The sequence below is a fragment of the Coregonus clupeaformis genome, chromosome 20, assembly GCF_020615455.1.
Source record: "Coregonus clupeaformis isolate EN_2021a chromosome 20, ASM2061545v1, whole genome shotgun sequence".
NCBI lineage: Eukaryota > Metazoa > Chordata > Actinopteri > Salmoniformes > Salmonidae > Coregonus > Coregonus clupeaformis.
The window spans coordinates 63,584,628-63,612,376 of record NC_059211.1 but is presented as its reverse complement, the minus strand read 5'-3'; the positions used below and the strand labels follow the sequence as shown (position 1 = coordinate 63,612,376).

Here is a 27,749-nt window from a genome sequence, read left to right as displayed (position 1 = left end):
GAGTTTGCATCCGCTACCAACACCAGAACCCCAACACCAGAACCCCAACACCACCACGACCATCCACTATACTCAGGCTGACCGGCATGGCGGCTGGTGCAAGTACTGTATATACCCAACAGCATATCCATCGTCAACGGCAACAGCATCTTCCAGTTAGACATGAGGGGCTTTTGGAACATCACTGGGGTCTCCCTGGAGACCTCCTGCCTGGAGATGAGGTGGGTAGCATGATTAACTACAGTACCCCTAATGCTCTGTGTAACATATCCTGTTTGGTCTTATTAAAGATGTTCTTCAAGCTAACATAATGGTATCTCGTCTCCTTTTCAATATAAGGTGAGCGCCGTAATAAGGGAGTCCACGGACCTGTACTTGCTGAGGAAGGTGGAGGGTGGGACGGGAGAGAGGTGGAGGAAGAGGAGATGGAGTAGTTCAGGAAACAGGTGGAGTGCCTGGGGCTTCCGCCGCCAGTGGTGGTGTAGCCTGGGAAACCCCTCAGTGATTCCTATCATCCCTGATACCCTACCCTCTTAAGACAGGGGTAGAAGAAGAAGAAGATCCATCAATGTGATAAAAGTATAGATTCTGAGAGAGTGGGGGCAGTGAAAGAGAGATGTAGAGACACTTTCTGTTTTGTAATATAGCAATTTTGTATGTACTGTTTGTTGATATACTGTATGACTGTACTGAATTATTTATATTGGCTTCTTTAACAGATTTAATGTCATTCATTGAGTTAATTAAAGTCTAAGAGCTTCAGTTAATTCACAGAGAAAGTGGAATCCAGCAGGAATGTTCACAGCAAATTCTCCAGCGTTGAATCAACTCTGAGTTCAATTTAATACTTTTCCAGAGTGTATAGGGTCCACACTATTCAGAGCTAAATTAACACTTTGTTTAGAGCTGATGCCATTACACTTTCTCAGTGTTATGGAATTAACACCTGCAGTTTTACAGTAACTCGTTTTGGGTGTTGTTTTAACCCTAGAACCACTGGGCTTCTCAGCATACAGTAGAAGTACCGGCTAGAGGGTTTCCCAAGGCTTGATGATTAGTTGACTAATTGAATCAGGTGTGCCAGTTTAGGGTTAAAACAAAAATGTGAGATGCCTGGGGGGGTGAGGAGAGGTTTGGGAAACCACGTGGTAGAGAACGCTGTCGGGCGTCACCTTTATCCTACGCATCAGATTCATCTGCTGTGTTGTTAGAAACCTAAATAATCCCCCCCAAATATTTTAGATTGGATGTTGTCACGTTTTAAGAATATTTAGTTTTTTAATGCAAGTATGGATTACTTTTGTATTATGCTAAATAAGCCTACTGCAACACAGGCTATTTTCCTTTTTCTTGCAATAAAACACCACAATGTAATACATTTTATTGGTAGCTTCGATTACTCATAGAGTCCAGTAGCAGCTTGTTTTTACAAAGTAAAAAAAATAATATACCTGCAAAGCGCAGTCAAATGATTTGCCATAAACATAAGCACCAACGCTTGATAAATAGTGCAAAACACAAATGTAAAGTATTAATTGCATAAATAAATATTTGTGGAAATATATCATCCATGACAAGATATAAAAATGAGTCATTTGTTGATTGTATCGGGGTTAAGCTTAGGGTTAAGGTAATAGTTAAGGTTAGGTTAAAGGGTTAAGGTTAGGAGAAGGATTAGCTAACATTCTAAGTAGTTGCTAAAATGCTAAAGTTGTCCGTGATGAGATTTCAACATGCAACCTTTGCGGGTGTAATTTAACCTTTTCGCACGCACATAGGCTTCAGCCACACCTACAGTGCATTCGGAAAGTATTCAGACCCCTTGACTTTTTCCAAATTTTGTTACGTTACAGCCTTATTCTAAAATTGATTAAATTGTTAGTTTTTTTCCCTCATCAATCTCCACATAATACCCCATAATGACATAGCAAAAACAGGTTTTTAGAAATGTTTGCAAATGTATTAAAAGTAAAAAACCGATATCACTACATAAGTATTCTGACCCTTTACCCAGTACTTTGTTGAAGCACCTTTGGCAGGGATTACAGCCTCAAGTCTTCTTGGGTGTGACGCTACAAGCTTGGCACACCTGTATTTGGAGAGTTTCTCCCATTCTTCTCTGCAGATCCTCTCAAGCTCTGTCAGGTTGGATGGGAGCGTCACAGCACAGCTATTTGAAGATCTCTCCAGAGATGTTCGATCGAGTTCAAGTCTGGGCTCTGGCTGGGCCACTCAAGGACATTCAGAGACTTGTCCCGAAGCCACTCCTGCGTTGTCTTGGCTGTGTGCTTAGAGTCATTGTCCTGTTGGAAGGTGAACCTTCGCCCTGTCTGAGGTCCTGAGCGCTTTGGAGCAGGTTTTCATCAACTATCTTGCTGTACTTTGCTCCGTTCATCTTTCCCTCGATCCTGACTAGTCTCACAGTCCCTGCCACTGAAAAACATCCCCACAGCATGATGCTGCCACCACCATGCTTCACTGTAGGGATGGTGCCAGGTTCCCTCCAGACGTGTTGCTTTGCATTCAGGCTTCAAACTTCAGAGTTCAAACTTTGTTCCATCAGACCAGAGAATCTTGTTTCTCATGGTCTGAGAGTCCTTTGGGTACCTTTTGGCAAACTCCAAGCGGGCTGTCATGTGCCTTTTACTGAGGAGTGGCTTCCGTCTGGCCACTCTACCATAAAGGCCTGATTGGTGGAGTGCTGCAGAGATGGTTGTCCTTCTGGAAAGTTCTCCCATCGCCATAGAGAAACTCTGGAGCTCTGTCAGAGTGACCATCGGGTTCTAGAAACATCTCAAGGATGATCAATAGAAACAGGATGCACCTGAGCTCAATTTTGAGTCTCATAGCAAAGGGTCTGAATACTTATGTAAATAAGGTATTTCAGTTTTACATTTTTAATAAATGTGCAAAAATGTTTAAAAACCTGTAGTACACAGCGTTGTACGAGATCTTCAGTTTCTTGGCAATTTCTCGCATAGAATAACCTTCATTTCTCAGAACAAGAATAGATTGACGAGTTTCAGAAGAAAGTTATTTGTTTCTGGCCATTTTGAGCCTGTAATCGAACCCACAATTGCTGATGCTCCAGATACTCAACTATTCTCAAGATAACCATTTCGGCGACCGATGCGAGTATCTAACCTACAATATCTCAGTCATCAACGGCTACAGCACCTTCCAGTTCAACGTGGGGGGCCGATTCAACCTCACTGGGGTCTTCCTGGAGACCTTCTGCCCAGACTGTCTGGTGATGAAGTGTGTCATTTATATAATTGTACATTTGAGCCATTTAGCAGACACTCTTATCCAGAACAATTTACTGTTAGGGGGTATTCCACTGTTTTTCAACTCTGGTCCTGGTGTACCCCCAACAGTACACATTTCTGTTGTAGACCCACACAAACACACCTGATTCTACTAGTCAACTAATCATCAAGGCCTTGACAAGTTGAATCAGGTGTGTTTGCCCAGGGCTACAAGAATGTGTTGGGGGTCAATTAGGACTGGAGTTGAGAAACACTGGTGTAGGCTACTCAGCTTAAGGTCAGGTAGGTCAAAACAACCACATACTGCATTACAATCATTGCAAGTGAACCGTTCTTCAAAATACCCACTGGGCACGGGAGTAATTTCACTGAAATGACGTGGAAACAACATTGATTCAACCAGTGTGTGCCCAGTGGGTAGCCTCTATCAGACTCAAACTCAACTCTGGACCTCGAAGCCACTGCTTTCTTTCATCGTTCCCCTTCAATCAGGGACTGATTTAGACCTGGGACATAAGGTGGGTGCAATTAATTATCAGGTAGAACAGAGAACCAGCAGGCTCCGGACCTCGTAGGGTAAGAGTTGAATACCCCTGGTCTATCAGCTAAATCAGTGCCAGGAAGAAAAACAAGTGTGGGAGTGAGTGTAAGAAAGAAAAGTACAACAGTAAAGTATATCTTTTTTTATGTTGGGAGGTGAGCTCCAGGAGGAGGGAGTCCACGGACCTGTAACTGCTGAGGAAGGTGGAGGGTGGGAGAGAGGTGGAGGAAGAGGAGATGGATGAGTACATGCGACAGGTGGAGTGCCTGGGGCTGCCTCTGCCAGTGGTGATGGAGCCTGGGAAAGCCCTCTGTGGATATTATGTCTTTCGTCTAATCTGGATAGAAGAAGAAGCTGGATCAATGTGATCAGAGAGAGTAGTGATGATCAGAGAGAGTAGCGATGATCAGAGAGAGTAGCGATGATCAGAGAGAGTAGCGATGATCAGAGAGAGTAGCGATGATCAGAGAGAGTAGCGATGATCAGAGAGAGTAGTGATGATCAGAGAGTAGCGATGATCAGAGAGTGGGGGTAGTGAGACAGATGTAGACACTTTTTCTGTCATCGGTTTTGTAATACAACAATTCTGTGTTTACTGTTTCTCGATGTACTATAGAATTTTGGGAAAAAAGATGCATGATTTGTCATATAATTCTGGCTTCTTTAACAGATGTATTGGCGTTCACAGAGTTAATGTCCAAGAGCTTAAGCTAATTCACAGAGACTGTGGGATCCAGCAGGAATGTCGGGACGTCATTAGGGCCGCTCAAAATTCTAAACTCTATACACAATGGGAAGGAAAAGTGTTGTTTTGTAATTGGATTAATTTTGTATAATTTGGCATAACCTCATTTGTCCATGCATTAAAATGCTCATACTGTTCATTCTCAGATTAAACTGGATGGAACAGTGAACAATTCATAATTTGTGAGTGAGAGAGTGTTTCTGCAAATGTGGGCGTGCACAATCAAGGGGGAAATGTGGGTGTGAGTATGGACAGGGCCGCGGGGGGGTTAACCTACTTTCAGAACTATTGGGTACTTGGTCTTACTTTAGGTTCTGATTAGACATGACGTCCCTTTGGGCTTGACGTCCCAAATTCCACAAAAAATAGAAGGTCCGCTGTAGATCAGAAACTTTACAGTCCAGTGGCATCGTCACCAGCACAGACGATACCATATCAACAGGTAGGTGCCATAAACGTATTAGGTATTGAAGGGCTCCTTTAAAGGGATGTCACAGTGTGTTCCATGTACTGTCTGTAGCCATTGTATTGTTACAGTGTAGTAGTCCTTGTGTGGAGAAGTTTAGCTTTGTTTATCAGATTATAAATTCCTGTTACAGATCTCTTTTGTAATATGCTGTGCTGTTGGTTTATTGTCTTTATTAAACGTTTATTATATGGACAACATATTTTAGACACCACTAGATGTCCATATAAAATAATTGCCACCCATAAAATAAAATATGAGGTTTATATGCAATACCCCCTCTGGGAAATGTATGTTTAATGATGATCACATTTCCTAAAGCTCCTTTGATAAAGTTTAGCCTCGTTGCTAATGAGGAGAAATAGAAGCCTATTATATTATAGCCCACTAATCCACATCTTTCTCAACTCCCTATTACCCCACGGCACATGGGAATATCCTGGGACAGTTCCATTGGAGGTTAGCTTTGGGTTCCCTGTAAAATACACTATATATACAAAAGTATGTGGACACCCCTTCAAATGAGTGGATTTGGCTATTTCAGCCACACCCGTTGCTGACTGTTGTATAAAATCGAGCACACAGCCATGCAATTTCCATAGACAAACATTGGCAGTAGAATGGCCTTACTGAAGAGCTTTCAGCGTGGCACCGTCATAGGATGCCACCTTTCCAACTTGTCAGTTCGTCACATTTCTGCCCTGCTAGAGCTGCCCCGGTCAACTGTAAGCGCTGTTATTGTGAAGTGGAAACGTCTAAATAAATATAATAAGCCATTTAGCAGACGCTTTTATCCACAGCGACTTACAGCCATGCGTGCATACATTTTTTGTGTATGGGTGGTCCCGGGGATCGAACCCACTACCTTGGCGTTACAAGCGCCGTGCTCTACCAGCTGAGCTACAGAGGACCACAACAACGGCTCAGCCGCAAAGTGGTAGGCCACACAAGCTCACAGAACGGGACCGGTGAGTGCTGAAGCGCGTAGCGTGGAAGAATCATCTGTCCTCGGTTGCAATACTCACTACCGAGTTCCAAACTGCCTCTGGAAGCAACGTCAGCACAATAACGGTTCGTTGGGAGCTTCATGAAATGGGTTTCCATGGCTGAGCAGCTGCACACAAGCCTAAGATCACCATGCGCAATGCCAAGCGTCGGCTGGAGTGGTGTAAAGCTCGTCGCCATTGGACTCTAGAGCAGTGGAAACGCGTTCTCTGAAGTGATGAATCACGCTTCACCATCTGGCAGTCCAATGAACGAATCTGAGTTTGGCGTATGCCAGGAGAACGCTACCTGCCCCAATGCATAGTGCCAACTGTAAAGTTTGGTGGAGGAGGAATAATGGTCTGGGGCTGTTTTTCATGGTTCAGGCTAGGCCCCTTAGTTCCAGTCAAGGGAAATCTTAATGCTACAGCATACAATTTATATTCTAGACAATTATGTGCTTCCAACATTGTGGCAAGAGTTTGGGGAAGGCCCTTTCGTGTTTCAGCATGACAATGCCCTTTTGCGCAAAGCAATGTCTATACAGAAATGGTTTGTCGAGATTGTTGTGGAAGAACTTGACTGGCCTGCACAGAGCCCTGACCTCAACCCCATCGTTGGGATTAATTGGAACGGCGACTGCGAGCCAGGCCTAATCGCCCAACATCAGTGCCCGACCTCACTAATGCTCTTGTGGCGGAATGGAAGCAAGTCCCCACAGCAATGTTCCAACATCTAGTGGAAAGCCTTCCCAGAAGAGTGGAGGCTGTTATAGGAGCAAAGGGGGGACCAACTCCATATTAATACCCATGATTTGCCAACATACATTTGGTCATGTAGTGTATATTCTCTATAGTTCAACAATGTAACTCTTATTACAACAAAGCTATTGGACCAAGATTCATCCTAATGAGTTTGTTTGTTTATAAATATTGAAAAGGGAAATCAGTGTCTCATTCCTCACTCTGCAACTGTGCAAAGCGGCGAGTTGAAGATAACATGTTGTGTGTGTGTCCCTCCTCTTTCATAGCCCAAGGACCTGTTATTTTCTCAAGTGGAGGAACACCCAGTTACATTGGAAATGTATGAACTGTTGGAATCTAAGTCAGGCTGCGTCCCAAAGTGCACTACCTTTGTGGTTGCTTTGCACATCTCCAATATTAATATATGTTGTAAATAGTATGATCTACTTTAAAGATAGAAATGTAATGGTTAGTGGGGACAGCTTTGTCTGTCACAATATAATTTATCTGGAAAAAGGAGCATGTCCAATCTTGATATTATATCTCTATCCACAGCATTTTCCCACCAATGAATAGCCTGCAGGGCAGGCCCCTATGGCCAGTTAGACTCCAATCACCCCATGTTCCTCCATTCATAGTGAAGGTGTCCAGGCTTGTCCGCTCCAATAGGGCATTGTTATGTGAATGTAATCATGTACAGGACATGGCATTGTTTTCTGAATGTAATGTGCAGTATACCAGGCCAGGACCGCTGCACGCTGTCGTACTGTCCCAGATCTACTGTTCATCCCATTGGTTCACCACCAGTCCTCTCTGTTCTGTCCCACATTCCTCTGCTAATGATTCCTTACAGCGCGTGCCAAAACCCAGTGCACTGTGTGTGTGAGTGAGTGAGTGTGTGTGTTAAAACCCACTGCACTGTGAATCACACTGTGAATGGTTTAGCAGGGAGGGGAAGCAAGGGGGATGGATGCGGCATCTTTTTTTTCTGTCTGGTGCTAGAAACTGGAGAGCTGAGCAACCAGGCAGAGAGAGAATGGGGAGGATTTGGGCAAGGGAGGGAGGGAAAAAGTGTGACTGTGAGAAAGAAGGGGGGTAAATGAGATAGCTAGAGAGAAAGTGTGACCGTGAGAGAGAGAAAGTGTGACAGTGAGAAAATGGATGAGAGTAAGGATGGGGAGAAAAAGTTTGGAATAGTGGTTTTGGGGCTTGAGTGATAAATTGGAAAGTGAGACTGTTTTGGAGTGTGAATGAACCTATTAAAGTTCTTTGAAAGGGAGAGAGTGAGAGGTTGGGCTGTCCCTATGGCCAGGATGCCATGACAATAATGAGGACAAAGTACAGACCAATTGTTCTGCTCGCTTAACTGGTGTACAACACTTGCATGTGTGAGAGAGAGTGTTACTGAGCCTCTTGCTCTGAGGTGGTTAAGCTCATTAAAGATTGAGCCACTCAGCAGAAAACTTTACATGTTGCACTGCAGAGGTTGCCTGGCTACCCAACTACATTGCTCCAAGCAAACGCCACACCCATGAACGTTTCTTCTCCTCAATGAAGTATGTAGCGAACTATAAAGCAGCGGAAGAATTCAGTTTTGAGTCGTCAGGCTACTGCAGAGGAGGAGAATCGTGTGTGTAGTAGAAATTCTCACCTCATTGCCAAAGCCTAACAATGCAATAAAATGCCATAACCATTCTGCAAGGCATGAACAACAACAATTGGTTAGCATTATAACAGGTTTATAAACCATTTAGCTTTACAACACAGAGTGAATGGTGTGTCAAACAGTAAGAAGTATGGGAATACAGTATGAATGACATAATACAACAATATTATACTGCATGTGTTTGTAAAATGGATCTGAAAATGGGTTGCCACGCCAGGTTTGTTTTTTGTTCAGCGCCGCTAATCGTTCGTTTTCCTCTCTGTCCTCTTTTTCCCAGACCGACCTGCTGAAGGCTGACCGTTACAAACTGTTCTAGTCCAGACTGCTATTTCAGGTCAACAGAGCCAGCCAATTGGCAATCTACCCGTCTCATCATGGCAACAATGGAGCCGGTGGCCAACCGGCGGAGATCAGCCGACTCATTGGACGAGTGGGCCAGCGAGGTTTGGGGGACAGAGGAGGGTGAAATGGACCCCACTCTGGCCCAGGACACTACCCCTCCTCCTCATCCGCTGGTCAAACAGGCACCCAGAGTAGAGTCAGAAGACCTGGGGTCGGAATCTCCAGATGCTCCAGAGCCTAGACCTCAAGTGTCTCCATCAAGTGAGAACCTTACAGACTCAACAAACAAAATGGCAGAAGTGGTTCCTAAAATGGAGCAGATGGCACTTTCTGGGGTAAATCAGGTGCCTGGTAATAGAAACCAGGAGGGTGATGCTGTTGCTTTTCTATCGCCTCTTCACTGCACTGACCAAGCCTCACCTGCAGAGGGCGCTCCAGAGACAGAGACCCAGCAATATCCATTGGAGGAGGAGGAAGAAGAAGAAAAGAAGACCATTGACTGTATCAGTGATGGTAAGGTGGAGATGATCTCTGACCCTGTAGAGGAGGAAATGTCGTCATCTGACAGCCAGGGTAGCCAGGAGTGGCCCCCGAGATCTCACCTTGATGACATTGTGGAGGAAGACAAAGAGGAAGATGGTGCCAAGGAAGACAAAGTAGAGGAATCTCAGTCTGCTGAGATGATGGAAAATGGCGCTGTGCAGTTGGAGTTGAACACAGAGTGTCCAACTAGTAATAAACTTGATCAGGGGCTGTCAGAGACCGTGTGTGCTACAGAACAGGCTTCTGTAGAAGGAGGTCCTGTTGAAACTAGCAGAAGTACCCCATCAGTGGAGGTAGCTGACAAGCAAGAGGCTAGTGAGGCCCGAATCAGTAGTAACAGAGAGAAGACAATGTCAGACAATATCGACCATGATACTATGAAGGCTACTGAAACTAGCGCTACCACCCACTCTCCTCTAAAAAGAGAGAGTTCCGATGACATATTCTCTAATGAGTCCCCAGAAGACCTTGAATCAGCTATTGCCCGTGATGGAAAAAAGAACCAGAGTGTTGACTCCAAGCCTTTAGACATCAGCTCAGCCCGGAGGCAGTGGGTTAGGCTGGACAGTACCAGCAGCAAACCCCCCCAGCCTGAGCAATCCACATCCTCTAGATCGTCCTCTTGTAGCCTCCTAGTAGACCTGGCCCAGCCCCAGGGTGTAGTTACACCAGATAAACAGCAGGGAGAGCAGTTGTTACAAAATGTCACTGCTGCCCTGACGCATCATAGTAACCAGGAAGTGGCAGCACAACAGGTGTTCAAGGGAGCAACTCCGGCTCCGCCCCTGGCGACGGTCACCAAGGAGCCAGCTAATCAGGTCAAGGCAGGTCTCCTTGGCTCTGGCTGTGTTGTAGTGAAAGAGCAGGCGGGTGGAGAGAGGGAGGAGGGAAAGAGGGAGGGAGACAACAGGCAAACCGGTGGAGAGAGAGGGCAGAGAGCGAGTGGACTTGGCGCAGCGGGCGAGGCAGACAGGAAGAGAAAAGAGAAAGAAAAGCAAGGTGCAGAGCAGGGTTCAGAGAGAGTACAAAAAGAGAAACGGAGAGAAGAAGAGAGGACAAACCCTGGGTTGTTGAAGTCGAGAGACAGTCACAGGAAAGCTTCCAAGATGAAGTTGGGAGGAGACTTGTTCGATGACAGCCAGAGTGACAGCGGTGTATCTGCCGACTTCTCCCCTGGTAGTACCGTGGAACTCCAAACCACCCCCGACAGCCCCCCCACCCTCACCTCGCCTCCGGCCGACGAGACCCCCATCGAGAGAGAGATCCGTCGGGCAGTGCAGCGTGAACAGTCCCTCAGGAGATCCAGGGGCCTCCACAACAAGCCACCCACCCAGGAATATGTGGACATCCCCCTAAGGAAGTCAATCTTGACCCAGACCCTGCCTTCCAAATCGGACAAGAGCCAGGGGGGGAAGGACCGTCAGTTTGCGGGGAAGAAGATGCAGAAGGAGATCAGTGTAGAGACCCAGAGGGAACAGGTCCTGGTTCAACAAGGGAAAGTTAGAGGTTCCTATGACAAGGGGACAGTACGCCAGCTCAAGGAAAGGAAGAAGTTATTCGAAGCTTTCCAGGAGCCCATGGAGACGTCCTCGATGATGTTGTCCCAGAGCAAGGCATCTTCCTGGGTGTCGGCGTGTGACCTCTCCACCCTGGAGATCCAGGGGGACGATGCTTTGTCTGTGTCCGTTGTCGGAGGCTCATTTGGGGAGAGAAGACACAGCCTGGAGCTGATGTCCCAGACCCAGAACCAGAGCCCCTCTGGAACACCCAGAGGCATCACCTACATCCCTCATGGGGCCCCTGTCCCTCGGGGCCCCACTCTTTCCGAGAGCAGCGGGGGCCAGATCATCATCCTGGAAAACCACCACCACCTGGTTCTCCCCGCCCCGGCCCACCTCCACCATGCCTCCAAGCCCCTCAGGCACTCCCACAGCACTGGCACGCTCACCGAGACCCAGGGCCTCACCGTGGTCGACTCTGCTTCTATATACTCCTCAACCAGTGCACTCAGCGGAGAGGAGAGAAGGGTTTTTTGGAGGGATGAGGATGGAGGGAGGATGGAGCAGGAGGAGGAAGAGGAGGAGGAAGAGGAGCTTCCCAAGGAGAACCCCTTCTTCAAGCTGCGCTCCTCATCGGTGTCTCAGGACAAGGTGGAGCAGGATATCCGGGAAGCCAGGGAAAGAGAGAAGGAGCTGCGGAGGCAGAGGAGCAGTCTGTATGGGGGAGGAGGAGGGGGGAGGCCTGCCAGTAGAGAGGTACAGAGTCACACCTCTCCTCCTCCACCTCTATTACTACAGAATGGACTGGCGACCCCTGAACTATCTGTGACCCCCTCATTGCGGACAGCCTCAGCAACACCAACAGGTTAGTGTATAGTGTGTGTGTGTTTAATTTTTTCTGTGTGTGTGTGCTTTTGCATCAGGAGAGATGATGAAAATACTACGTAATAGTTCAGTGAGGATATTGCGTCAGCTACTGCTACATCCTCAAACATCTAATACAACATTCTCACTGTCATCAATAGTTCTGCTCCAGAGATCACAGACTTTGAATGCATCCCAAATGGTACCCTATTCCCTAAATAGTGCACTACTTTTGACCAGGGAATAGGGTGCCAAAGTAGTACACGGAATAGGGTGGGTGCCATTTGCGACGCAACCCTTGGCAACAGGCTGAATGATACACTACAGGGTAACTGACTGAACTAAAGTTGGGATCTTTTGTAGAATTAACTGCCGGATCAAAAGTGAGTGAAAATATATAAAAGTGAAAAACACTGACTCATGTCTTGACCCTTCATTGTGTCAGCAAAAAAATAAGTGCTTTAGAAAATATTTTCCAAGATGAGTTGGAAGCCTATAATATATGCTTGTGAGGCAACTTTGTATTCTGGGAGTTAGTAAACACTAAGGGATGTTTAACATAAATTAATATGTAAATAACTAATACAATCTAATGGTTATACATTTCAGGGCGTAAATCACCCTTGGAAATCCTTCAAAGTGCTTAGTGATGTGACCAGTATGAAAAATGCTTTTCATTTAAAGCTGTTATCATAGTAATAATTAGTACCAGTATTATTCCGATGTGCTATGCCAAGGCAAACTGGGCGTATTGTGTATGTTGTCAGCGGTAGGCCGACAGTAGCTGCCAAACAGACAAGGACAGGCCTGGCTCATCTGGGTACAGTACTGTATAGAGGGATGCCAGGGTTAGGGTATGCCAATAGAACAGAGTCCACTGTGACTCCGTATCTGAGAAATCATAGATCATTATGTAACTATAAATTCCTCTCTCTCTCTCACTTGCTTTCTCCCTCTCTCTCCAGCACGACAGTCTCTTGGGAAGCTGGGCATGTGGCCTCCACCCCAGACAGATGAGTGTCCGGATAGCCAGTCAGAGGTATGTTATATCCTTCCCTCACCAAACATAATCTATATAGGCCCAGGAGTTTTCCTGAGCAGGTAAAACGTTGGGGCTTAATCATAAGCTTTGACTAGCGCTCTTAGTTTATGTCATGTGCATAGAAAAAAACACAGGGTGCTCAAAGTTTATTTCCTGGTTAAGTCACACGGTCAGTAAAAACACCTAGCCCTAACATACGGTCGTCACTAGTTACCACAGCCACAAAGTCGTAAACCCTGCCTATTTCTTCTTAAAATTTTATTTTAAACCTAACCCCAACCTTACCCCTAACTTTAACCACACTGCTAACCTTATGCCTAACCTTAAATTAATTAAAAAATTACATTTTTGTTTTAATGATTTTTACTTTTTGGCTGTGCTATCTACACTCTTAGAAAAAAGGGTTCCAAAAGGGCTATTCAGCTGTCCCCAAAGGAGAACCCTTTTTGTGTTCCATGTACAGTGGCTTGCGAAAGTATTCACCCCTTGCCATTTTTCCTTTTTGTTGCTTTACAACCTGGAATTAAAATGGATTTTTTGGGGGGTTTGTATCATTTGATTTACACATTCCTACCACTTTGAAGATTGTGAAACAAACAAGAAATAAGACAAAAAAATTGAACTTGAGCGTGCATAACTATTCACCCCCAAAGTCAATACTTTGTAGAGCCACCTTTTGCAGCAAGTATGTCTCTATAAGCTTGGCACATCTAGCCACTGGGATTTTTGCCCATTCTTCAAGGCAAAACTGCTCCAGCTCCTTCAAGTTGGATGGGTTCCGCTGGTGTACAGCAATCTTTAAGTCATACCACAGATTCTCAATTGGATTGAGGTCTGGGCTTTGACTAGGCCATTCCAAGACATTTAAATGTTTCCCCTTAAACCACTCCAGTGTTGCTTTAGCAGTATGCTTAGGGTCATTGTCCTGCTGGAAGGTGAACCTCTGTCCCAGTCTGAAATCTCTGGAAGACTGAAACAGGTTTCCCTCAAGAATTTCCCTGTATTTAGTGCCATCCATCATTCCTTCAATTCTGACCAGTTTCCCAGTCCCTGCCGATGAAAAACATCCCCACAGCATGACGCTGCCACCACCATGCTTCACTGTGGGGATGGTGTTCTCGGGGTGATGAGAGGTGTTGGGTTTGCGCCAGATATAGCGTTTTCCTTGATGGCCAAAAAGCTCATCTGACCAGAGTACCTTCTTCCATATGTTTGGGGAGTCTCCCACATGCCTTTTGGCGAACACCAAACGTGTTTGCTTATTTTTTTCTTTAAGCAATGGCTTTTTTCTGGCCACTCTTTCATAAAGCCCAGCTCTGTGGAGTGTACGGCTTAAAGTGGTCCTATGGACAGATACTCCAATCTCCGCTGTGGAGCTTTGCAGCTCCTTCAGGGTTATCTTTGGTCTCTTTGTTGCCTCTCTTGCCTGGTCCGTGAGTTTTGGTGGGTGGCCCTCTCTTGGCAGGTTTGTTGTGGTGCCATATTCTTTCCATTTTTTTATAATGGATTTAATGGTGCTCCATGGGATGTTCAAAGTTTCTGATATTTTTTTATAACCCAACCCTGATCTGTACTTATTCACAACTTTGTCCATTACCTGTTTGGAGAGCTCCTTGGTCTTCATGGTGCCGCTTGCTTGGTGGTGCCCCTTGCTTAGTGGTGTTGCAGACTCTGGGGCCTTTCAGAACAGGTGTATATATACTGAGATCATGTGACAGATCATGTGACACTTAGATTGCACACAGGTGGACTTTATTTAACTAATTATGTGAATTCTGAAGGTAATTGGTTGCACCAGATCTTATTTAGGGGCTTCATAGCAAAGGGGGTGAATACATATGCACGCACCACTTTTCCGTTATTTATTTTTGGGAATTTTTTGAAACAAGTTCTTTTTTTCATTTCACTTCACCAATTTGGACTATTACATGAAATCCAAATAAAAATCAATTTAAATTACAGGTTGTAATGCAACAAAATAGGAAAAACGGATGAATACTTTTGCAAGGCACTTTAGAACCCTTTGTGGAATCAAAGGTGTTCTACCTGGAACCAAAAAGGGTTCTTCAAAGGGTTCTCCTTTGGGGACAGCTGAAGAACCTATTTGGGTTCTTGATAGCACCTTTTTTTCTAAGAGTGTAGTGGAAACCATAACATACCCAAACAACCATGTCCACTCCATACTGTCATGAGCCCTCTCACTCCACCGGGTTACCACCTTAATTGGTTTCCACTATCTTCCACTCTGCTCACCTCCCTCTCTCTACTCAGCCTAACTAGCTCCACCTGTCCCTGCTCTGCTCGGCTCTAATTACTCTGCCAGCTGCGCTGCATTACCCACTAACCTCTCCCAGTATTTAAGGCCCTGTCTTTCAGCTCTCCGGTGTCAGATCGTCTGCAAAGCTCACACCCGGAACCTGTTTGCTCGCGCTTCTGGCTCACCCTGGTTTTGTGACCCCCGGACCTGCCTGGTTTTTGGATACTCTTCTGCCTCAGGAGATCCAGACCTGCTTCTGCCATTACGACTCCTGACTACTCTTCAATCCCGGTAACTCTGACCAGCCTTCTGCCTTGCTACTACGTATTTTGGATTGCCCTTGAACTGTACTGCTGCCTGGTTTCATTCCGCCCCGTTGTGTCTGTGTTTCCTCCCCCCAGGACTTCTGGACCACCAACCACCGGCGTCATCGGACGCATCGCTGCCACTGGGGGGAGGCACAGACCCAGCACATCGGACGGGATAACCCCTGGAGCCTTCACTCACTCCCTACATCCCTTTCCCCTTAAGTTTAAATAAACTTTCTGGTGTGACGCAATTGTGGTCCTCTTGTCGTCCGTCTGAACCGTGACAGTACGATCTGACCATCATGGACCCAGCGCACACTTCCCCCGACATGGAAACCGAAGAGCCTGAGCAACCCACCGCCATGCTACGCCTGGAACACATTGAGAGAGAGCTAGGCCGCATGAGCGGCGTCATCTCCTCTCTGCTTCAGGTCGGCCACCAACAGCATCAGCAGGTCCAGCAGCACCAGCAGCAGTCCCAGCAGCAGCAACAACAACTCGCCATGATCATTCAACTCCTCACCAACCTGACCCCAGCCAGTCTGCCCACCAGCCCTGCCCCCGAGTTACCTGCCCCGGTCATTGCAGCCGCTGCTCCGGAACCCAAGATTGGAAACCCCGAGCGGTTCAACGGCGATTCTACCCAGGTCCGGCCATTCCTGACTAGCTGCCGACTTCAGTTCTCCTTGCAGCCAAGGACCTTCGCCACGGAGGGGGCTAGAGTTGGGTATGCCATCACTCACCTGACGGGCCGAGCTCGACTCTGGGGAACAGCAGAGTTCGAACGTCAAACCCCCGCATGTGCAACCTTCGACCTGTTTGCTGAGGAGATGCTGAAGGTGTTTGACCTGGATTCCCCCACCGCAGAGGCGTCTCGTGAACTGTTCAGTATTCGACAAGGCAGACGTACAGTCGCAGACCATTCCATCGACTTCCGAACCCTGGCTAGACGAAGTTCTTGGAACACACCATCGTTGGTGGACGCGTTCTTCCATAGTTTGGCTGACTATATCAAGGACGAGTTGGTCTCCCATGAACTGCCTTCCACTCTTGATGAAGCCATCGCACTGACTGTCAGGATCGACAGAGGGATACAGACCCGTCGTCGTGAGAGGGGGCGCCAAGGTCCACCTACTACCGGCATTCGGAGAGATCCGACTGGGCTCCTGTCATCTACTGCCACTCACCCAGGTCAGCTTGATCAGTCTGAGCCTATGGAGATTGGGCGAGCCTCTCTCACTCCTGCAGAGCGCCAGCGACGCTTCACCTCAAACCTCTGCCTCTATTGTGGAGGTGATGGACATCGTGTGGGAACCTGCCCTTTAAAGGGCCGAAGCTCACCGGGCATAGGGGGAGTCCGGTTGAGTTCAATGACCATCCAGTCCTCCGACCGCAAACCCCTGCTGCAAGTTCACCTCCGCCTCCCTGACTCAACTCACACCCTGGCTGCTCTGGTGGATTCTGGCGCCCGAAGCCAACATAATGGACATCAAGCTGGCACGCCAACTGGGACTGGAGAACCTCCGTTTGACACCTCCTATTCCTGCCCGGGCACTGGACGGACACTTACTCGGATCGGTCACTCATGTCACGGCCCCGGTCTCGATGGGTCTGTCCGGAAACCATCAAGAAACTATCCAGTTTCACCTGCTCCCCTCTCCAGGCCAACCCCTCATCCTGGGTTACCCATGGCTCCGCCCGGCACAACCCTCAGCTCGACTGGGTGACCGGGGTGATCAGGGAGTGGGGAGAGGACTGCCACCGAACCTGCCTGCTTGCCGCCGCACTACCCCCTCGGCCAGTACCTACTAACTCCGCTCCTGACCCCTCCAAGGACCCTGTGTCGATTCTGCCAAGTCCCTGCATCGTTGCAGCTCGGACCTGGGCTGTTGAGGAACAGGTGCTGGAGGCTCTCCGTAACCAGCCAGGTCCCAGCACTTGCCCAGCTGACCGCCTTTTTGTCCCCGAAGACCTGAGGTCCCAGGTCGTTCAGTGGGGACATGACTCCCGCCTAGCTTGTCACCCTGGCTCCACCCGCACTTACAACCGGCTCGCCCAGAGGTTCTGGTGGCCCTCTCTGAGGAAGGATGTACGGGAATTCGTCCAAGCCTGCCCCATCTGCAACCAACACAAGTCGTCCTGCCAGCCCCCAGCCGGATTGCTGCAGCCCCTGCCTGGGCCCAGGAGTCCGCTGGTCCCTGCTGCGCCTTGTCCTCCTCCTCCACGGCTCGTCGATGGTGGTCTGGTTTACACCGTCCGCCGCCTGCTTCGGTCCAGACGGAGGGGTAGGGGTCTCCAGTACCTCATTGACTGGGAGGGCTATGGACCTGAGGAAAGGACCTGGGTGCCAGCTAGTCGGATTGTGGATAGGACTCTCATCACCGCTTTCCACCAACGGCATCCTGATCAACCTGCAATCCGTAGGGGCCGCCCCAGAGGGGTCCCTAACCGTCCGGCCCGCTCGGCTTCCTGTCCTGTGCCTGATCCTGTCTCGGGACCTGTCCCATCTCCCGACCACGGCCCTCCGGCTTCCTCCAAGGAGGAGGACGTTCACTCGGACCGTTCGGAGGAGTTCTAGCCCTCCTCCGGCTCCCCTCCTCCCGCCCGGCGTGGTGTTGCTCTTGGGACTTCTGGGGCCGTCCCTTGGGGGGGGGGTTCTGTCATGAGCCCTCTCACTCCACCGGGTTACCACCTTAATTGGTTTCCACTATCTTCCACTCTGCTCACCTCCCTCTCTCTACTCAGCCTAACTAGCTCCACCTGTCCCTGCTCTGCTCGGCTCTAATTACTCTGCCAGCTGCGCTGCATTACCCACTAACCTCTCCCAGTATTTAAGGCCCTGTCTTTCAGCTCTCCGGTGTCAGATCGTCTGCAAAGCTCACACCCGGAACCTGTTTGCTCGCGCTTCTGGCTCACCCTGGTTTTGTGACCCCGGACCTGCCTGGTTTTTGGATACTCTTCTGCCTCAGGAGATCCAGACCTGCTTCTGCCATTACGACTCCTGACTACTCTTCAATCCCGGTAACTCTGACCAGCCTTCTGCCTTGCTACTACGTATTTTGGATTGCCCTTGAACTGTACTGCTGCCTGGTTTCATTCCGCCCCGTTGTGTCTGTGTTTCCTCCCCCCCCCCCCCAGGACTTCTGGACCACCAACCACCGGCGTCATCGGACGCATCGCTGCCACTGGGGGGAGGCACAGACCCAGCACATCGGACGGGATAACCCCTGGAGCCTTCACTCACTCCCTACATCCCTTTCCCCTTAAGTTTAAATAAACTTTCTGGTGTGACGCAATTGTGGTCCTCTTGTCGTCCGTCTGAACCGTGACACATACATATGCACCAGGACACTATCTCTACATTAGACTCAATCTTTAACCCAGTATGGTGCCAGATATAGCACCAGATCACGCTGGGAAAAATGTTTTTGTTTTCTCAACAAATTCAACCCACAGAGCTAATAACACCACATCCGTATGTTTATAAATTAAGATAAGAGAGAGAGAGAGAGAGAAAGAAAGAAAGAAAGAGTCCCTCCTGAGTTCGAGACTTGGGTTACACATCATCTCTCTGAAGTTAAAGCGACTACAAGATTAGCATCGGCTGACTGACTGCAGCTTTATAAATCAGCCATAATTGTAAATCAGTCTGACAGCTAGCCTGAGCCCCATGCAGTCCATTTAGCCTGGTCCCAGATCAGTTTGTGCTGACAATGATCAAAGGGGTTCACTCTGCCTCTGCCCGCTACATAATCTACAGTGTATATCTACACAGACTACTGATAAGAAAGATTCAATAATAACGAATGGAGGGAGATAGATAGCGATGATTGTCGACTTAGAGCAGTGTGCTGAGAATAGCATAACATGGTTATGGATCACGGTCGTATTAGCTTCACATTTTTATTTTATTGTCATTTGATATTTTTTATCTTAATCTTTAACTGCATTGTTGGAAAAGGACCCGTAAGTAAGCATTTCACTGTTCGTCTACACCTGTTGTTTACAAAGCATGTGACAAATTTGATTTGACATGACCTCGGTGCTAACGATGTTGATCCATGAGATGACCTCTAGGGGCGAAAACGAATCATCCTTTTTCATCTTCCCCTCTTTTCAAACTTCTCTACTCTCTATTATAACTCCCTCTACTCTCTATTATAACTCTCTCTACTCTCTATTATAACTCCCTCTACTCTCTATTATAACTCTTTCTACTCTCTATTATAACTCTCTCTACTCTCTATTATAACTCCCTCTACTCTCTATTATAACTCCCTCTACTCTCTATTATAACTCCCTCTACTCTCTATTATAACTCCCTCTACTCTCTATTATAACTCCCTCTACTCTCTACTCTCTATTATAACTCTCTCTACTCTCTATTATAACTCTCTCTACTCTCTATTATAACTCTCTCTACTCTCTATTATAACTCTCTCTACTCTCTATTATAACTCCCTCTACTCTCTATTATAACTCTCTCTACTCTCTATTATAACTCTCTACTCTCTATTATAACTCCCTCTACTCTCTACTCTCTATTATAACTCTCTACTCTCTATTATAACTCTCTCTACTCTCTATTATAACTCTCTCTACTCTCTATTATAACTCTTTCTACTCTCTATTATAACTCTCTCTACTCTCTATTATAACTCCCTCTACTCTCTATTATAACTCCCTCTACTCTCTATTATAACTCCCTCTACTCTCTATTATAACTCCCTCTACTCTCTACTCTCTATTATAACTCTCTCTACTCTCTATTATAACTCTCTCTACTCTCTATTATAACTCTCTCTACTCTCTATTATAACTCTCTCTACTCTCTATTATAACTCCCTCTACTCTCTATTATAACTCTCTCTACTCTCTATTATAACTCTCTACTCTCTATTATAACTCCCTCTACTCTCTACTCTCTATTATAACTCTCTACTCTCTATTATAACTCTCTCTACTCTCTATTATAACTCTCTCTACTCTCTATTATAACTCTTTCTACTCTCTATTATAACTCTCTCTACTCTCTATTATAACTCCATCTACTCTCTATTATAACTCCCTCTACTCTCTATTATAACTCTCTCTTCTCTCTATTATAACTCCCTCTACTCTCTATTATAATTCCCTCTACTCTCTATTATAACTCCCTCTACTCTCTATTATAACTCCCTCTACTCTCTACTCTCTATAACTCTCTCTACTCTCTATTATAACTCTCTCTACTCTCTATTATAACTATTTCTATAACTTATTTCTCTCTCTCAATGTCCCCTTCTCTCCCATCTTTCTACTCTCTTTCTCGCTGTCCACTTCTCTCATATTTCTCTCTTCTTATTATCTCTTTTAACTCTCTCTCTCACACACACTTGTCTCCCTCTCCCTCTCTTTCTTCTCCCTCTCTTTCTCACCTTCTCTTCTTTCCAGGGCCTCCAGAGCCCGCGGACCCCCAGACAGAAGACTCCTCTCCTGCAGCGCTGGGAGACCGGCCAGATCATGAACGGCCATGGGGAGGAGGAGGACTAAGACAGGCCTTGGGTCAGTTTGTCCTTTTAGATCATAATTAATAAGATTACATAGACGGGGGAACCTGATCCTAGATCAGTACTCCTACTCTGAGACGGTTTATGAATACGGGCCCTGATCTACTGCTGAAAGCCCAGGGGATGGATGGGAAGAAACCAGATCATTGGAATGAAGAATTAGAAACAGACAACCAGGGAAGTAGAACATCTGAAAATGCAGTGGAGAAACAGAGGTTTTGGTGGTTGGAACTCTGGACGGTTGGAGTATGGAACCATTTGAATGTCAAATCAGAACTTTGGAACTGAACTGTAAATTGGAGCTTTGGAATGTAGTGGGAGAGATTGGAACCAATGGATGCTCATTGGAAGATGTTTTTACCAGAAGAGACTGGCTGATTCTCTACAGTATGATTTTTGTGAGGTTTGAAGGAAGGAGGCTGAAGTTGAAGGAGGTTGAAATGGGTTAAGTTGTATTGTTTCTTGAGCCCATGTCCCAGCACGGATTTATATGTAAATGTATATAATGCACATTTTGTGACAAATCTATTTTGGGAGAGTATTTCCTTCCCCGTAGTTTCTATTTACTATAGATAAGCCGTTTCTACAGTATGTAAGTTGACATTATGATATAATTATGTGTATTTAATAAGTGATTAACAAATGTAATCTACATTGTCAGCTACTACAAATCAAGTCAGTCAATATAGTAAATACAACGAAATCTAATATATGATACCATTCTAACATAATCATTCCACAGAGATGTACAGTGTTTTTATGCAATATTATTTTTGATGATTTTTGGCACATACAGTATCTCTCTGATTTCCATAAATTAGTCAAGATGAACAAATACATACATATAAACCCAGTGTCTTTCTGCTTTCATGTTTGTGTCTGATTGCTACTAAAACACACCTTCAAGGAAGAATGATTAGGTAGACAGTAGTAGTGACTTGAGGAGCTGTTGTATCTGCAGGGTGGATCACCCATTGTCAGAGGATAACTGGTGAGCCTTGCCCAGTTTATACAGCCTTAGGGCTGGGCTGACACTGGCATAGGGCGTCCACATGTAATACACTCAATCAATGAATGACAGCATAGTGACAATGACATCAATGGTGTGGCTTCGTAAAGTTTTGTTTCAAGTTAAAACGCCTAACCAATGACATGTACCTTGCCCTTTTTAGGTTGTTGTGTCGAACAATGATTGAGCTAGCTAGAACATTTGTCACCATGGCGACTGGTTGTGTGAGGATTAGTTTCAGCAGTTTTCCTGACTACACGCCAACCAGGAAAAACTCTACACCCTGGTCACTGCAGCCCTAATAATTAGGGCAAAGAGTTTTTCCTCTGGTCAGGTCATGTGATTCAGGAAACATATTATGGCCCTAATGGTCCCTGTGGGAATTGAACCCACAAACTTGGTGTTGTTGGAGTGGTTTGTGAACTGCCTGTCAAGTCGAACCCAGTGTGTTAAGATGGTTGTTAAGTAGGAGAGCAATGTTCCCTCAAAAGATGTAGGCACTGGGCACATTTCAGGTCTGCTGAGCGCAAACTTGAAAGTTGTGAAAATTCTGTACAACTTCCAGCGCGCATTTACTGTGAAAACTGAGGCTGTACCCGCTTTAAGTTACAGTTTTAACAGAGGCCAAGTAGGCTACTGTGGCTATTTGATTGTAATGTAAGCCTACCAGAGTGGCCTACCATCAAAAACAACGGAGAAAATACATCCCATAACATTTTAACATGGAAATAGCTGTTCTATCATTCAGCCTACAGTAGCAGCAAATGTGTTGTGTTCAATGTAGGCCTACATTCCATGAGACTTTGGGAAAAAACATGCAGGGCTTGACATTAACCTGTTTATCCACTTGTCCTTCAGACAAGGAGGTGAGTGAAAATGTTGTTGTGTTGTTTGATGCAAGAAACCACTTTACAAAATAAAATGCATTATTATTCCCATACCATTATTACAGCGAATCAGACAAATTATGCTACCCTCTGCCTATTGGCTACTTAGTTTATTCAAGCCTGTCTCAAAATACAACAGTGCCGCTTTAAGAAAAAAAAAAACTCTTTACCTGACTCGCTTTTCAAAGATGTCTAGAAATGTACACGTTTTGTGCTCTTGTAGGAAGCAATCACTCACCTATTGCTGAATACAAATTATCTATAACTGGGCTAATTACTCACTAACTAGTAATTTAACAAAATGTGCACACGTGGCTACATGCAGCTCTTGCTTTGATCTCAAAACAAGTGCATCTACTCTCGACCACAGCTGTAAACACAGTCCAGTTCAAAGTAAATGGCACAGATCCACATATGGCAATGGTCTATTTGCATATAGGCCTACTGCAGCTCTGATTGGGTATGCTGCACCGGTCTGCGTACAGTATGGGCTGAGTCGTGCGCAATAGAATCCTACACCGATGCATTCTGCATAGTTCATTTTGTTTCGGTATGTTGCATTGAAAGTGGCTAATATTGCATTGATTTGATCACAATTGCCACAGTAAAGGGAAACATTGATAGTGTTAACAAACAGGGAAAACTAGAGAAAGTTGAGTGACGTTCAATCTCGTGCTTCTCACTGTGGGCCTATATTTCTTCTGCACTCTGCGCCGTAGAGTTGTGCTCAGGTGTGCAACAACATTGGGAGACATATTGAGACAGCTGATGTACATTTTTATACGGAGGACACTTTTCTCTATTCAAATGGCAGCAGTTTGACTTTTTAAAAGCTCAAACAGTTTTTAACATCATTCAACAGAATCTGTACGATTTGTAGATTGTTCTGAATTCCTCTTAAACAGAATGCATGGTATTTTCCAATACTAAACACTGAACCATGTAATTACTACTTTGGAAGGACATTCTATAGAGCATGTCATCTGGGAGTGTGGGTGGATGAGAAGTTGAGCTTCACCACTCATGTAGATAACCTTGTCAGGAAACGCAAGCTGCGTATTGGGTTTTATTACCGACACAAAGCTTGTTTTTCCTTTTCTGCTAGAAAGCAGCCCTTCGTTTTGTCACCAATCAGAGATGTGTAACTCACCATTGTGTTCTCTACAGTGCTGTCGGGTAGACATAACTAGCAAAACAAACATTGGTACATTCTTATTTATAAGGCCATTTTAGGAAATCTGCTATTTTATCTATCCTCTCTTCCAGCTCGAAATGAAAACACATACAAGCTCAGATCTCAATCTTGTTTTATGCTAAGAGTCCCAAGAATTAGAAACAAGCATGTAAAAAGGTTGTTTGATTATTCAGCCCCCTGGTCTTGGAATTCCCTCCAAGCCGACCTAAAACTACAGAACCTGGTGTCCCTGGAGAAGTTCAAAGGACAAATAGATGAACAGGTAGTTGAGACATGTAGTTGTTTCTAGTTGTCACTAGTTTGCGTTTCCTTATGTAAGGAAGCATGTTGTTTTACTTCACACACATATACACACACACATCCACTGTTTATTTGCTGTTTCAGTTGTGCTGTGGCCAGTGTGTTCTTAATTGACTAGCCTGGTTAAATAAAATAAATAAAATCACATGCTCACTGAACCACACACTGAACCACGCGCTGAACCATACACTGAACCACACACTGAACCACACACTGAACCATACACTGAACCATACACTGAACCACGCTCTGAACCATACACTGAACCACGCGCAGAACCATACACTGAACCACACACTGAACCATACACTGAACCATACACTGAACCACGCTCTGAACCATACACTGAACCATACACTGAACCATACACTGAACCACACACTGAACCACGCGCAGAACCATACACTGAACCATACGCTGAACCATACACTGAACCATACACTGAACCATACACTGAACCACGCTCTGAACCATACACTGAACCATACACTGAACCACACACTGAATCATGCGCTGAACCATACACTGAACCACACACTGAACCATACACTGAACCACACACTGAACCATACACTGAACCACACACTGAACCACGCTCTGAACCATACACTGAACCATACACTGAACCACACACTGAACCACGCACAGAACCATACACTGAACCATACACTGAACCACACACTGAACCATACACTGAACCATACACTGAACCACGCGCAGAACCATACACTGAACCACACACTGAACCACACACTGAACCACACACTGAACCACACACTGAACCATACACTGAACCATGCGCTGAACCATACACTGAACCATACACTGAACCATACACTGAACCATACACTGAACCACACAGGTGAGATCATAAGACCTGAAGATCACGCTTTTAGTGACCTCCGCAATCTCTCCTTTTAATAATTCAACAGTTCCAGTCTGACTGGACGAAGCCCATTGGTGCTGGCAAACATTATGGGCTGTATGTCATTGGTGCTGCCATAGCAACGCTGGCTGGTGGTGCACAAAATTAATAATATGACACGCACACAATTCTCCAGCACCATCATCTGTATACTGGCTAATTCATAATACACACATTTTATCTGACTAATATTGTACGATGCCAAGTTACATGGAACGTCAACCAAACTGTTTAAAACATCAAAATGATATATCACCTGACAGAACTTCAATATCAAGAATAAATCAAACACACCTCACCACACACTTTAATGATGAAACCTGGACAGTGTGGGTACCACCATATGAAGTGAAGTCATAAAGTATAGAATTGAACATTTAATGTGATAGCTCATCATATGATGCAAAATGCATAATATTTTTTTGTTGTTGCTCTGAGTCTGTACTAAAAGTGCTTTATCTTAAAAACTTGACTGCTGACAATGGCATGCACCATTTTGGGGCCCATTGAATGGACTAATTTACAAAATACTAAAAGATCTATCTGAACTATCCCTCTAATAATAATAATTTCTGTAAACGGGGGGGGGGGTGAAGGTGTTGAGTGGATTAGTAGGCCTGTTGTAATGGGTCTTTGTGGCAAGGACAGAACAACCAGAGAGTTGTGTGTGTGTGTGTGTGTGTGTGTGTGTGTGTGTGCGTGCGCGTGCACACATGCGCACATTATATGTGTGTTTTGTAACCCAACATGCCAGTAAACACAGTGTACCTGCTTCACTGAGATGGGAAAGGTGGGCGATTGTTCAGTTTTCATCTCCCATTCATTTACAAGGAGCCATGTAAAACACTATTTCCCTATTGTATCCATGGCCTCCTAGGGCTGGGTGGGGCCTTGTCATTATAAGTAGCCAGGTATGCTGACAAACACCATACAGATACCAGTAATAGTCTCTAATACAACAATGACAGTGGTGGTGGTGACTCACTGGCATAGGTGTGTGTGTGTGTGTGTGTTCTAGATGAAAGGGAGTTTGCTCTGTTCTGTTCTGTTGATACCTGGCAGAACAGAGAAATGAATGAAATTCTTCAGTTAGTCACATACTCTTAGAGCTGGTTGAAGAGGGAGGTTCATACTCTTTTCACACTAATGAGCCGAGCTGTATCGAGCTGGCCTGGTTATTCATCCACCATAGTGTCTGGAACTGTGCTATAAAGGACCATGTGAAAATGACAGTATTGACAGGGTTAGCACGATATGTGAAAAAAGCATCAGTGTTGACCCTAAATAAATGACATGTATCTTTCAGGAATGTGATGATCGATGCTCAGGAATGGTGTAATAGTCCTACTTTATAATCTATATTTCCTGATACCTTTACAACTGATATTTCTGCTTCCTTCCGAGCAATAAACCAATGGTTATTACTGAAACAACATCCTGACCTTAGGGATTGTAGATTTGTGATAAACAATCACATCACTTATTCAATCCATCATGGGTAGTTACATATTCATACTAATCATTCCTAGGATGTATCCCAAATAGCACTCTATGCACTACTTTTGACCAGGGCCCATAGGGTGACGTGTGGGTCACAGCCAGGTGTCCCCATATAGTGGGCTATATACTTACAGTGATGTATTACAGTAAAGACATAAGGTGCTCAGGTCATCCATTGACTGCTGAATCCTCCTCCCCCTCCCCCCCTTCTCCCTCTCTGTGGATGACTTCGTCAACCATTTTGAAAAGAAGGTTGACGACATCCGATCCTCGTTTAAGTCAAATGACACCGCTGGTCCTGATCACACTGCCCTACCCTATGCTTTGACTTCTTTCTCCCCTCTCTCTCCAGATGAAATCTTGCGACTCGTGATGGCCGGCCGCCCAACAACCTGCCCGCTTGACCCTATCCCCTCCTCTCTTCTCCAGACCATTTCTGGAGACCTTCTCCCTTACCTCACCTCGCTCATCAACTCATCCTTGACCGCTGGCTATGTCCCTTCCGTCTTCAAGAGAGTGAGAGTTGCACCCCTTCTCAAAAAACCTACACTCGATCCCTCCGATGTCAACAACTACAGACCAGTATCCCTTCTTTCTTTTCTCTCCAAAACTCTTGAGCGTGCCGTCTTTAGCAAACTCTCTTGCTATCTCTCTCAGAATGACCTTCTTGATCCAAACCAGTCAGGTTTCAAGACTGGTCATTCAACTGAGACTGCTCTTCTCTGTGTCACGGAGGCTCTCCGCACTGCTAAAGCTAACTCTCTCTCCTCTGCTCTCGTCCTTCTAGACCTATCTGCTGCCTTTGATACTGTGAACCATCAGATCCTCCTCTCCACCCTCTCCGAGTTGGGCATCTCCGGCGCGGCTCACTCCTGGATTGCGTCCTACCTGACAGGTCGCTCCTACCAGGTGGTGTGGTGAGAATCTCTGTCTCCGCACCACATGCTCTCACCACTGGTGTCCCCCAGGGCTCAGTTCTAGGCCCTCTCCTATTCTCGCTATGCACCAAGTCACTTGGCTCTGTCATATCCTCACATGGCCTTTCCTATCATTGCTACGCAGACGACACACAATTCATCTTCTCCTTTCCCCCTTCTGATAACCAGGTGGCGAAT

General features: G+C 45.8%; 1 protein-coding gene across 1 annotated transcript; it reads left to right on the top strand.

Moving 5' to 3' along the window:
- The first annotated feature begins 4,887 nt into the window (after nt 1-4,887).
- misp3 (MISP family member 3) lies at nt 4,888-22,473 on the top strand. Its single transcript, XM_045205864.1, has 4 exons — nt 4,888-4,997; nt 8,692-11,663; nt 12,628-12,701; nt 20,703-22,473. The coding sequence occupies exons 2-4, from the start codon at nt 8,789-8,791 to the stop codon at nt 20,799-20,801; spliced, it is 3,048 nt and encodes a 1,015-aa protein (XP_045061799.1). The 5' UTR covers nt 4,888-4,997; nt 8,692-8,788; the 3' UTR covers nt 20,802-22,473.
- Nucleotides 22,474-27,749: the final 5,276 nt, after the last annotated feature.

What these genes read in the sequence shown, in the direction of transcription:
- misp3 (XM_045205864.1), top strand. Translation starts at nt 8,789, where the DNA reads ATGGCAACAATGGAGCCGGTGGCCAACCGGCGGAGATCAGCCGACTCA. An exon ending in AGCCTCAGCAACACCAACAG is followed by an intron (nt 11,664 to 12,627) that starts GTTAGTGTATAG and finishes CTCTCTCTCCAG; the next exon opens with CACGACAGTCTCTTGGGAAG. An exon ending in GTCCGGATAGCCAGTCAGAG is followed by an intron (nt 12,702 to 20,702) that starts GTATGTTATATC and finishes TCTTCTTTCCAG; the next exon opens with GGCCTCCAGAGCCCGCGGAC.